General features: G+C 27.2%; 2 protein-coding genes across 2 annotated transcripts in view; one reads left to right on the forward strand and one right to left on the reverse strand.

Annotated features, from left to right (window-relative positions):
* The window catches only part of LOC130797947 (probable aldehyde dehydrogenase), a 10,847-nt gene extending 9,814 nt beyond the window's left edge, over positions 1–1,033 (reverse strand). The window contains exon 1 of the mRNA XM_057660747.1: positions 686–1,033. Coding sequence (XP_057516730.1) covers positions 686–759 — 74 coding nt within the window. The 5' untranslated portion in view covers positions 760–1,033. The remainder of the gene's footprint in view (positions 1–685) is intronic.
* Positions 1,034–7,670: 6,637 nt separating this feature from the next.
* On the forward strand, positions 7,671–14,091 carry LOC130797935 (WRKY transcription factor 72A-like). The gene is made up of 6 exons (XM_057660732.1): positions 7,671–7,867; positions 8,328–8,423; positions 10,018–10,116; positions 11,180–11,773; positions 11,943–12,056; positions 12,759–14,091. Exons 1-6 carry the CDS (start codon positions 7,745–7,747, stop codon positions 13,623–13,625), a joined length of 1,893 nt encoding a protein of 630 aa, XP_057516715.1. The 5' UTR covers positions 7,671–7,744; the 3' UTR covers positions 13,626–14,091.
* Positions 14,092–14,549: the final 458 nt, after the last annotated feature.

Here is a 14,549-nt window from a genome sequence, read left to right on the forward strand (position 1 = left end):
TTGTAGACATCCAAAGTGACGGTAAGTCTTGTCAAACACAAGTCCTCAAATGAGATCATCTTAACTGGGTTGATCTAATGTTCACTTAGTGTCTTAAAGTGATCGCATTCTCAAAGTGAACTCGTCTTATTTTAAGACGGTCTCATACAACACTTGGTTGTCAAAACGTTCACAAGGCTTGTCAAATTTGTATTGCACTTATACTACAATGGTCATAGGAAGATTAAAGTTTAAACCCTCCATCAGTCAAGCAAATTCAATCTTGTCAATCAAAAGCATCTCTTAAATCCTAATCCCCAACAAAAGAATTAAGATAAGCAACAAAGGGAAATTTTAAGATCAATCAAACAATGCAGTTGCAAACCAAAGGCAAAATTTACAGTTACTCTTCCCAAATAACAAGATTATATCTTGAGGAAACAGCCATAACAATATAAAAAAAGATCACTTATTCAAATATCAATTCAATATCCTACAATTTAACAAAAATAAACCTAAAACAAACAAATTAGAGAATACAGAGATAATCACGCAGAAATCTCATAATTCGTAAAACCCAGAAAAACCCAGATATATTTTCCCAAGCAATTAATACCCAGAAAATCAAAAATCCTAGAAATTAAGCAAAAATGTAAAAATTGTTTGATCAAATCAATATTCTTAAACAACAGAAAATAATAGATACCTGGAAACATTACAAGTAAAAGGTTTTCTGGTAACGATGGCTTTAATTCCTCTCCTAAATCCAAATCGAGACATGATGAAACAAGAATTGGAGTTTTCGTGTCCCTTCAAAGTACTCTGTGTTTTTCTCGCCAAAAACTGAGACTGACAGTTCCTCGTAAGAAAGGTTTGAATATTGAACAGGAATTAGTTTATGAACAGATTATTACTCCTTGATTTGTGTATAACAAGTAGTCAGGTATAATGAGTCATTGAATAATCGGTTTTTATGAAATCCTGGCCGTTGATGATGCTACACAAAAGGTTAGATAAAGGTGTTGAGTCATTGCAGAATCAGCTTTAAATAACGACTAAACTCAACGCACGTAACTTGGTGATGTAGGTGGCGACCAAATCAATCACATGGTACATGGACACGAGAGTACTACTCCCCCTCGAGCGGCGAAATAAGGATTTTGAATTAGAGGTTAAATAGTCGATGTATTATTAAATTATTTATCATATAAAAATTCGATTAAATTATGAAAATTTTAAAATTATGTTTACTGAAATAAAGTTGAATCATATCAAAAACTATATTCAACAAATGAAGTTGAAGTTTCCCTATAGCCATCTCTTTTAAAAAAACCAAGTGTTTTTGACTCTATATATTATCCTAGTAAGTCTAAAAAACAATATTAAAATTAAGATAACAAAAAATATAAACATACGAATTAAAATTGATGAATGTAAAATTATTAAAGATATAGAATAATCACATTATAATATAAATTTTTTAGTTTATTAAAAAATGTATAGTTTAAAGTAGGATTTGATTCTTTAATCTTAAGTTAAAATGTGTTACTCCAATTTTTGAGCTACGGTATTTTTTTTGTTATATTTTTGCACTTTTCAAACTATATATCATATATTAGTAAGGGGATCAAAGCTAAAAGTAAAAGGATCGCATTTTCGACAAGGGGGTCGGGCCTCCCCGGAAACCCAGGTAGCTTCGCCCTTGATTCCTCTCTATCTATGAGTGAATCTATAGTAGCGCAACGGGCAACCGATACTATTGAAAAACATAAAAGTTTTGAAATTTTAATTTTAATTTTAAGTTGTTTAAATTTCAGTATGATCCAACAGTTGAAACTTCGCGATATGATATCCGTGAATGAATTATATTAGTGAATGCAATTTGATTACATGTATCATCACTAATTACATCCTATCAAAAACTATTTAAAATCTATTTAGTTAAATAGTCATACATCATATATAATCCTCTGTCTAGATTTGCATCAAAGAAAAAGGAAAAGGTTCTCAAAGAAAAAAGTAGATATTGATAATAAATAGAGAAAATAAATTATATGAATGAAATTAAAAGAAAGTTTAAATATGTAAATGAAATTAGAAAAAAGTAATAGACAATTATCAAAAATTAAAATTATGCAAAAGTTGTTGAAAAACATCAAATGCGAACCAATTACATGTATCATCACTTATTAGTCTGTATAAAAACACAAAAAAAAGTTCAAGTTAAACTATTTTCAATAAAATGTAATAATATCAAGTTTTTTTTTTTTTTTTTTTTTTGAAATCTTGATATTATTACATTTTATTGAAAATAGTTTAATGATAATAGTTGTGGACAGAGTATGAGTAATAATAGTTTAATGATATTATTACAAATGCAAAACAATTACATTTTATTGAAAATGTAATAATATCAAGTTAATTTCATGATAATAGTTGTGGACAGAGTAACAAATATCACAGTTTAATGGAAATAGTTTAATTTGATAACGATAACATATATTTGGATTAATTATTTGAAAATTATATTTGTATGCCTTTTCTGTTTTATTATATTTGTTACATTTGATTTTTTACACAATTTAGTGCGTTATTTTGATCATTCATAAATTAAATCATTAATAACTAAAAAATTATAAAAGTTGATATCATAAAAGTATGTGATTATGTAGAGAATGAAAGTGATGAGATTATATTCAAAAATAAAAATTGAGTAAATTCATTAAGACAGACTAAAAGAAAATAAGACAAATTGAGTATATTAAATAGATATATAACATGAGATCTTTAAAATAAAATAATTATACAGTAAGACAAATCTAACGAGATTTCGCATGGACATATTATATTTTCTAAATATGTGTCATAAATATTTTATTAATTAAATTTCTCTTTCCTTAAAGTGAAATATTTCAAATGAGAAGAATATTAGAGAACGGAGATAGTATATTAAATAGATAGATAACATGAGATTTTTTTAATAAAATTATAATAAAAAATAATTTTTAGTATCATTATTCAATTGTTATGGATTACCAAATAGAAGTAAATATACTAATCATCATAATAGGAGTATTAAATACAAAAAATTGCGAAGACTATGGCATGAGAAGAGATCAGAAATAGGCTTTTTAGATCTCTTTGTGAGAAAAGAAAGGAAGACAATTTAGGTCAATGGATGCACATTGCTTGCCACCAATTTCTTTAACTTCTTGGATTTGGCTTTCAAGTTTGACATTTTTAATAATATTTTAATTTGAGAAACTTATTTTCACATGCAACAAATTATGTTAATTATAATTAATTGCAAGTTAGTGGACTAATTTGACTGCTTCTTTCTTTTGTTTCTTTGTTTCACTTGAAAGGAATATAATATTCAATTGATTGACGAAGATATGTACAAAAGCAATTTATTTTGAACATTTGGGTGAAATAGGAAAGGGGAGGGCTAGAAGCAGTCGCGATCTAAAACAATAGTAAATCATGTCTATAATATATATATAAAAAAAATTACCTACAATAATCAAATATATTTATGATTTTTCTACAATAATCTCACCTATTGATTAACTATGAATAATCACAATTTTAAAAGGTATCTTTCTAGAGTAAACTCGGTGACCAAATAACTTCTATAGCAGGTTTTATTTTTTTAAAAAAAGATAAATTAAATTAAAATGTTGAAAAAAATGTTAAAAAATATTCAAAAAAAATTATAATTTCTTTTTATTATTGAGAATTTTTTATTTAAAATTTTAAATTTTTTCTCTAATTTTAAATTAAATTTCATTTTATTTTTTGGTGAATTACCTACTATAGCAAGTCATGGGGTTAACCACGTTTACTCTAGGCAAAAAAACCCTAAAGTTGGTATTATTCATAGTTAATCAATAGGTGGAATTATTTTAGGAAAATCATAAAAAGGTTGAATTATTCTGGAATATTTTTCCTTAAAAAATGTGTTTAAAAAGGTTTAAACCCATGTCAATACATTTACATAACATATCTTTTATCAACTTAACCAACACATATATTACTATTTAGGTGTATGACTTTATACATAAGTAATAAAATGCTGCCGTTGATATCATTGACTATCCTTAAATCTAGCCCTGGCTAGCAGATGGCCAATAGGACAACAAAAATCAAACCCAAACCGATAAGTGATGCATGCTTTAATAATAGAAATAAAATTCGATTCACGCAAAATGCAAACCTAATTTGATGCTAACATTGTAAATAATTATCCCCACAGGCGGCCACAAGTCTCTAACATTACTTGCTAATTCCCTATTTCCTGAGTTCATAAATTTCCTTTCTATTTTATAAGAGAATTTGTCAGAAATTACCAACAAATGGTGATTTTTTTCTTTCAAAAATCAGAATAAATTTTTTGTGCCAAAAAAATCACTTAGAAAAATATGTTTATTTATTCTCTCTCATTTTTCTCCATATAAATTTTCTCTATTTTTATTTTTCAACATGACCAATTTATAACAATACATCACTAAAATTTACTTCCTCCTATTCACTCTACGTGTCCCATTTGATTTTTCACTATTTTTTAGGTGGTCAAATGGGACCACACATGAAAGAATAAAGTATAGTATTTTAAAACTTTAATAGGGGTAAAGTGGGGATAGTAGGTGTAAAGGTGTGAAAAAGTTAAGTTTAGTAAGGATAAATTGGTAAAGTTAACATACCAAAAATAGAAATGAGACATTAGGATGATTTGACTGGATAAGAAAATGAAACACCTAGAGTAAATAGGAGGGAATATAATTTAATTCTCTTTTCAATAATAAAAGCTATAAATATCTCACTAAAAAACATTATCAATTTATCACAAATACAACACCATTAAAATATCTATTTTATATTTTTCTCCATCTTTGTAGAATTTTTTGAGATCTTCTCAAAGGACAGAAGAGTATTGAGTTGTAAGAGTAAAGAACAATTACAAATTCTTGTATGAGACAATCTAACCTTTCAGCATCTTATGAGTTAAATAAATTAATAATACAAATTATTTGCAAATTTTTTATTTTAAAATCGTTTCACCTAGAAACAGTTAATCAGATCAAAGGAGTTTAGGAGGTCATTAATGAGTCGTCAATGGCCTAGATCCCAAGGTTAGATAACGTTGCTTTTTTCATGGAACTTGATGCAAGCACGTCTCATGCTTCCAATTGGGTAATATAGCTGCGCCCGTTTTTGTTTATGGTTAAGGAATTATAGCAAGTTATTAACCACCTTATCTATTCCATGCGACCCCAATAAGATTACCCATGTTTATTAGCCATAGATTAAAAATTAACCTCAACAAATTTACCCATGTTTATTTTAGAAATATCTCTAGCTACCAAGTGCATCATTTTTACACTTCCTCAAATAGTCAAATTTCTAAAAAAAGCAGATTGGAGTTGTAATTTAATTTTAAGAGTAACTTATTAAATTGAAAATTTAAGCTAATAGGTATAAATTAATTATAATCTCATGATTTGTTCTATATTCTTTATAAGAGATTTAATTTGAATAAAAGTCTGAATGCAGCACATACAACCTCATACTTAGCGTTAAATATTCCACTTGACATATGTGGTTGATGAGATTTAAACTCATATATCATTGTATCATATCGACTTTTTAGACATGTTGCTATATCAAAAGATGAAAAGAATAACTCAATCAAAAAAATTTAACTGATAATAATAGTCTAAAATATATATATATATATATATATATATACACGCAAATTGTTGTTTGAGGCAGTCTCAACGTGAGACACACCCTATACATGATGCCCACCTATAACACAAAATATGAAAATATAAGTTTTTTTATTTTATGGCTATCTAAAAAAAAATCTCACACAAAAGTTTAATAGTTTGATTTCAAGCCCTAAAAAAATGATGTAATGCATGTGCAAGAGGTTAAGTATGAGGAGTGGACCTTTTATATCTATATTATTGGATCTTGAAAACCTCGACTCTTCTTCAATTTAGAAGGGCCATCCAACAGAAATTGAAATAAAGAAATAACAAATTGAAGAATTTAAGGCAATATAAATCCAACAATAATTAGTAGAATAAACTCTAGCAAACAAATAAATAAATAAATAGAAAAGGATTAAAAAAATGCAAGACAGAATTTAGAAGTAGAAGTTTGACCTAAAAAATTAATAATGGTCCTTTTCTCCTCCTCCCACGGCCACCATGTGACTTCTGTAATGTACGAAACTTCAACGCTCTACCTTAGAACATAGTCTTCCTTTTGTACTATTTATTTCCTTAACTAATTAAAGCCCTAACCTATTTTTTTCTTTTTAAAATTAATAATATAAAATAATTAAAATAATTTATAATATCCCTCTCTTTCTAGCTAGTCTTCTCCATCTCTTTCTAAGTTTACAAATTTCAACTCTATATATCATGTATTGTATGTATGTAAAGGATATTAATTGAATAAAGTTGTCCTTAAGTTGTATCATCATATTGAATTCTTCTAGTTTATATATTTTATTTGTTTCTATCATGTTTAAGATTCTATCACGTTTTAAAACTAAATAGACTACAACAACCATATCGAACCCTTAGTTCTAACAATAAGAAGTTAGAAATAACCAAAACAAATTAACGTAAGAAAAAATAATTAGCAAAGATTATTCATCTCTATCTAATACTAACCTATCACTATTAAATCAATTTCAATGATTGTCAATATGTGTATATTTGTCGCTCACACTCATTCCTATCTGGTGTTATATGCTTTTAGAAATCTCAATCCCTCAAGTCATTCTTAAATTTAACATGTCAAGATTATCTTCTATGTATCTGATCTTTATCTTTAAAACTCCTTAAAGTTTTAATTTTCCACTCTTCTGATTGGTGCATATTTGTAATTTTTTTGCATATGATCAAACTAATGTAAGTGCACAATTTTCTCTCATTTGTTTTAAACATTTGTGACTCCAAGATCACTTTTTACATATTCATTTAATATTTTATCCTTGAGAGTATTCTAACTCATCTATCTTAACATATTCATCACAAATTCTTCTTACAATCGTTTCTTTTGAGAGTCAAATGATACGTAGTCTGGTTTATAATCCTAGTACTCATATTGATTTAATCTTTTTCCCCTCAAAATCATCCTTATCCCTTACCACGTAAAAAATCGATAAAAAACACATACTTAAAAATGAGAATTTTATTTATTCTTATCGTAAAAGTAATTCTTGTTATATTATTATAACTTGCTGAACTTCAATATAAAATTTTTTTATGATAGTTACTATAGTAATCAATTTAAAAAGAGTTAATTAGTGGCTATTTGACTTATATAATTACAATTCTTATAGGGAAAATTGAGTAACTTAAAGAACTAAACTTCTTATTAAAACCATTGAAAATTGAATCATCATATACATGATGTAAAAAATGAGTACTCCTAAATTAAAGAACTTAAGGGAGAGAAATATACGTTGACAAGTAACACATATATATTGGATGGTGGGTTTTTCAAGTACATGAAGCATTTATATATATTATTATTATTTAAAAGTTGATAATATTGAGTACTAATAGTAGTAACCTAGCTAGTTGCAATATACAAATAAAAAAAATTGTTTAAGTCAAATAGTTGAGGCTCCCTTGCGTTGCTTGCGTCTCTATTTTAAGAAGACAAACAAATACAACCTCAAATTTTGTTGTTTCAACACCAACCAATCAGAAAGATAAGAAATAAAAGCTAGAGAGACTAAGCCATGACGGCCGCGACGACGACCAGGAGCCCCGAGCTGCAAGGAGGCAAACTAGAAGATCGTACAAAAATGGTGGATTCAATTTCATCTCCTAGTAATACTTGTTTCAATGATGAACCGCTAAAGGTATACATGATTTTCTTCATATATAAAAATATATTAAAATTTTCATCGCCAAAAAAGTTGGTAAAAGTAAAATACTAAGGGAAATTTGGAAAAAATAATTCATTTTTTTTGATTCGTTAAAAATAAATTTAATTATTTTTATTTTTAAATAAACTATAATTGCTGAAATAAACTCAACTATTATTTATTTCTGATTTTTAATTTACAAAGAAATTTTGAAGATTGTTATAAATAATAGCTCGATTTATTTTAAGCAAATATATCTAATAGGTGTTTTCATAAAAGTGTATCAAGTTAAATTTTTTTAACGAGGGTACATGAGCACGCCCTTGAATATGGATGGTTTTACAGATTGTTTGATGATAATATATGTTAGAACAAGTCAGTTAAAACGAAATCTATTTTACTGCAAGTTGTTAGGGTTTTTAGTAAGTTTTATATATGCTCAAAATTATTGCAGAGTGGAGATGAAAATAAAATGGATGATGGGGATGAAAATTTAACACCATATGTTTCTGAGAATGATCATAATAACGATTCAAACGTTAAATCACAGGTAAATTTTATTTTTCTAAATACTTCCAATGTATATTTCTGCTTTTTTCTTTTCAAAATCCGACCATATATATTACACTTGAGTCTTAAAATAAATATTTATGTGTATAGTACGAAGAATTCATCTAAACGTTCATTAAAATTGATATATTAGTTTATGTAGTCGATTTTAATTTTTTGAGATTAAGACAATCTACCATTGAGTAGAATATTTGTTTTATTTTCTTTTTAGCTTGAGTTTTAGTTGGTAATTGTCATTTGCCTAGATTGTTATTTGTTTGAATTTTAATATAATACTCCAATGTTAATTATAATTTTAATAAAGAGTATATATGGAATTAATGATTTATTTTATTCATATAAGACGCAATTTAAAGAAATAATAGTACATAATTTATTAATATCATAGCATTGTATATCAAATACACATATTATCATGATGATGATGATGATAATATGTGTATTGGATATATAACGCTATGATATTAATAAATTATGTACTTAAATGACTACTATTTCTTCTAATTGTGCGATTAAATTACGTCTTATAAGTGCATCTAAGGAGCTAATAATTTAGTCCGTTTAAAACAAATCTTATCTTTGAATTTATTTGATTAAATTGTTGCTTTATTTGTAACTTTAAATTAGGAATTATAGAAAGGCGTTTTAATTTCGGGTATTTAATAAACATATTAATTCAACTAATGTTTTGTGAATAGTGAAATATTTTTTGAATTTGGTTAAACATTAACCAATTTGATTTTTATAGGTAACTTTGGACATCACTAAAACTAATTTTTTCTTTAAATTAAAAGACTTCAATAGATAATCTTTATGCAAAATAAATAATACATATCATTTTAATTTCCTCGAGTAGTCAAATATAAATTCTATTATACAAAAATTATATTTTGACGCTAATAACATATTATAATATTTTTCTTGGAGTGTTTTAAAGTCTAAAATGTTAACTATTCAATTGATTAAAAAACAAATCATTTTTTTTAGAAACTTTTCTGGATATATACTTATTGTGAAACATTATTATTGCTGAAAAATGTGTTTGGTAAAGAAAATGGAACGAAGTGGTATTAATTTTTAAAGCAAGGTATAGAAATTAAATAAGGTTTCTACTATTATTATTATAAAAATTTATTTCTTGATTATTGAGAAACGCACATATTTGACCCTTGTACTTTAAAAAAACAAGTTGCTATTAATGTTACTGCTCATTTATGAAGTATTATTATTGGTTTTATAATTAATAATAAAAATCCTTTGGTCCAATCCGACTTAACAGGATCTGGATTAGATTTTTAAGTATTCAACATAAAGATACCTTTATTATTTTAGAAAGGTGAAACCAAGAAATTAAAGTCAAGGGGTTAGAAATATTAAAAATTCATTTTACTATTGAACTATTTTTTTTTTAACTATACTAGCATTACACAATTAAAAAAAAAAAATTATATGCACTTAACTATAAAATAAGCCGTAAAAATAATTATGTGACATGAACACTAAATAATTTGATGACAATTTTTTAAAGAATTAACAAATTAATTAAAAAAAAAATGGTTACTTATGTTATGCAGGTTCCAGTTGCTACTACAGAAGAGAAACCTCAAGTGAAGAATACGTCATCTAAAAAGGATCAGGTTGACTACCTTCTTACGACGTCTAAGAGATGTTTGGTAAATGATTTTTTTCTTGATTTTTATTTTTGTTGGTTTTTGGCTTTAGTATTAGCTAAACATCCACTAAAGTAATGCTTTGTAAAAAAATAACTTTTAAGTCAACTGAAAAATCTGTCTTTTAAGCTAAAAGCAAAAAACTTATCTATTCGTTTTTCATCTACTTTTTTTTCTAATAAATAGCCTTACATATAATTTTACCAAACACCTATATAAGAACTAGCTTAATTAAAAAACTAGCCAATAGCTTCAGCCAAAAACCGGCTAAACATACTCTTAATGTTTTAAAATAAATGTTTTTGGAAAATACCTCTTAATAGTACATAACTACTTTTATTCTTTGCTTATGCTTTTTACATCATCTAATTCAAATATTTGACCGATAGTATACTTCTACTCCTAATTAATTATTAATAATTAATTACTATTGGTTGAATGAAATTTTTAGATTTGATATGTGAAAGCATGCATTGAACATTTACATTACGGACATATTCAGCATTATTTATAACAGTTTAAGTAGCCTTTATCATTTGATATAATTTTTTGGCAAAGCTAATATATAATGTTTTTGTAAAAAAAAAAACTTGCTCACACAATTATATTTTAAAAATATATTTTAGTTCTCACAACAAATTTTTTTTTACTTCAATTTAAATAAAATGTTTATGAATTCCAGCCTACTAACATATATATATATATAGATACACACACTACCCTACCAAGTACTATTATAGCTAGGTACTTTACATCGAACGAATCTTACTAATTGAAATCTTATAATCAAATTAGTTACTTCAATTTGACCACATAATGAAACTAAATTAAATATACATCAGAAACTTATATCAATGGTTACGTATTAAGTAGAAATTAAAATTAATTGCATCAATATTTTTGTTTTGTATATGAATATATATCATAATAATATTATAAACTATATTCTTTCGGTTTACATCATAAAATTCAAAAATATAAACTTTTTTTGTATTATCGGTGTAAATTCAAAAGGAACAGCTGAAATATTATTTTATAATCTTTCCTTGTTTTCAATTTTACACAGGATGAGGAACTTCTTGTATCAACAAAAGCTGAAATGGGTGAAGTAATGGAAGAAAATCAAAGACTTAAACAACACCTAAACAAGATCATGAAAGATTATCAAATATTACAAAACAAATTCCATGAAATCTCCCAACAAAACCCCAAACCAACACCAAAACATAACCAAATTACAATCTCTTCTCCTACTATTATTGATGATAATGAAGAAGAGCTTGTTTCTCTTAGTCTAGGAAGATCTTCAAGTCTAGATTCAAACAAAAACAATATTAAGCTAAGTAAAATTACTACTAATGCTAGTTCATCAAACCAATTAGCATTAGATGATCATGATGAGGAAGCAAAGGAGAGAAGGTTGGATCTTGGATTAGAATGTAAAGGTATTAATGGTTTAAGTATGGGGGATTGTACACAAACCCTAATACCGAGTTCGAGTCCTGAAAACAGCTTAGATGAGATAAAAGATGGTGAAGAAACTTGGCTTCCAAGTAAAGTTTCTAATAAGGATGATGATGGTGGTGATAATGATGTGGTACAACAACCTCCTATGAAGAAGGCTAGGGTTTCTGTACGAGTTCGTTGTGATACTCCTACTGTAAGTGAAAACTGATAGAATATATAATATTTTATGGGATTTCGATAAATTTAACTAAAAGATTAAGTTGGTGATTGTTGAAGTCTTAAAATATGTTCTATATGTAGTAAAATGCTATTTTAAGTTTTATATATTATCGATCCTTAATTGTTGTTGATATTGTTTATAGATGAATGATGGATGTCAATGGAGGAAGTACGGGCAGAAGATTGCAAAGGGAAATCCATGCCCTCGAGCATACTATCGATGCACTGTTGCTCCTTCTTGTCCCGTAAGGAAACAGGTAATTATTATATGAAGAGACTATTCCAATCAAAAGTCTAAGCTAAGTATATTTTCAATTATATATTGATAATATTACTTTATATTTTTTCGACCTGTTTATTTTTTGCTTTTTGGCTCTACCCTCATCATGCCCCCTCACACGATCCGAGAGCTCTTTGACTAGAAATATGAATGCAACAAGACAACTTTTTCTCATATCTGATCTAGTGCTAATACTAAGTGGCAAACCTATAGTATTCTCAAGTTTTTTTTATGGATGTAGGACGGGTGATCACAATACATATCAAAAAAACCTACACTAGGTCGACTATTGCGTTTTACAAAACTTAATTTAACCGTAATTAAGTATCTTCAATTATTTAAAATTAAAAAAATATAAATTGTTATTGATTAAACTAGAAATCAAGGAAAACCTAATAAGATCCGTTTGATAATTATTGTTTTTATCTATGCAATAGTAAACATTCATGGTGAAACTATGTTTGTGAAGTGTAAAACGTCAACATGGTACAAGCTTTACTATATAGTACTACTACCTCTGATTCATATAAGTTGTTACATTTGCACAATATCCACAATTTAACAAGCAAAAATGTGTTATTTTTCATTTATGTATAAGAAAAAACATAAGCAGTGATTTTTTTGTTTGTCCCAATACATTCAAAGTCTAACTATGTATATAACACGTCACAATATATAGGTACAAAGATGTGCAGAGGACATGTCAATATTGATCACTACATATGAAGGAACACACAACCATCCACTTCCAGTCTCAGCAACAGCCATGGCTTCCACAACCTCAGCTGCAGCTTACATGTTAATGTCCAAATCTTCATCTTCAAACCCACTTGGATCAAACCCTTCTACATCTACTTTATCAAAACCCACTGAACCTGAACTCCATCGAGGATTTAAATTTAATTTTAATTTCCCTGATAATTCCAAACAAAACCCAATTTATTTACCTAATTCCTCAACATTTTGCCCTAATCCCACAAACCCTACTGTAACCTTAGACCTTACTTCTACCTCATTACCTTCAACAAACCAACAAAACATAGGTCAAAATTATGGTTCGAGGTATTATCCTTCCACAAATTTAGCCTTTAATTTTTCAGATCATTCAAGTAATAATAATACCCATTTAGTTTCTTGGCCTAATTTACCAAAAACACAAATTAATCCTTTAATTATTGGGTCATCAAGACAGATTAATTCTCATCAAAACCCATATAATAATCAAATTAATATGTTTCAAAATAGGATTAATCATAATCATAATCCTTCTATTAATCATGATTCTTTACCTGATAGTATCACTCAAGCAGCCAAAGTTCTTACTTCTGATCCTAACTTTCACTCCATTCTTAAAACTACACTATCATCTTTTATTAGTGGTAATAATGGAAATGTTGGGAATAATGTGATCAATAGTAGTACTACTACCTTTAGTGATAATATGATCAAATGGAGTAGCCTTCATACTACTTCATCTTCAAATCCATCTACAAGTAAGGAGGCTAATGAATGCGGTCATGGGAAATCTAGGTCCGGGTCTGCCTAAGCTACTATGACCAAAGTCATTTGATTAAAGACCATAATCTACGCTAAAGTTAAATTGCCTAACATAAAATACAAGAATGGTAGCCGAATTGGTTCATTACACATATAAAGGTGAATGATCAGCATACCTATATCTTGGGTTTGACTGATGCAGATCAAGCTTGTTCAATAGAATTACGTCTAAAATAACCTTTCTACGTCTCTAGATGATATAAAGGTGAATGTTCAGCCGACACATTAAGTTCACTATTCAAATAGGGTTGGGGTTGTGAAAAAATGTACATAAATAAAATCCAATGATTGATTTGTAGATTAATTATTGTTGTTGTGAACTACGAAATAACTTCAATTCAAATTAGTTATAGGAGGAGTATTAGTTTAATTTATTCTTTGAATTATACCATTTATGTATTTTTGAAAAATTGAGCAATTTTGCCAATGAAAATTTATACATTGGACTTTTTATACGATATTTGGATGATTTTCGTAATTCATGTTTCTAGTGCAATAATCACATTTCAAATAAGTTGTATATCATTTTCCTAACAGTTTTTAGTTTTCACCAAATATTTCTATTTTTACTTTTAATTATACATGGTAAATTGTAGACATCATTACCCATAAAAACCAACTAAAATTTTGGTGATTGTTAAGTCTTACCAACGATAAATTCCTAACAAAGATGCTTTCAACTTTTAAGTTAGTCATTCGTTTTAATAAATTTGCTACATTATTAAATGACACAGAAATTTAAGAATTAGGTTAAATGAATCAATTAAATTTGAAATAAAACAAAAAATATAAGTTAAAAGTGGTGTAAATATATTGCAAAAAAAATCTTGTATGAGACAAACTCATAATGAGACGAGCTCATATAATTAGTTTATTTTCTAATTAATCACGATTGGAAGTGATCACTCAAACG

The sequence above is a fragment of the Amaranthus tricolor genome, chromosome 13 (genome assembly GCF_026212465.1).
Source record: "Amaranthus tricolor cultivar Red isolate AtriRed21 chromosome 13, ASM2621246v1, whole genome shotgun sequence".
NCBI lineage: Eukaryota > Viridiplantae > Streptophyta > Magnoliopsida > Caryophyllales > Amaranthaceae > Amaranthus > Amaranthus tricolor.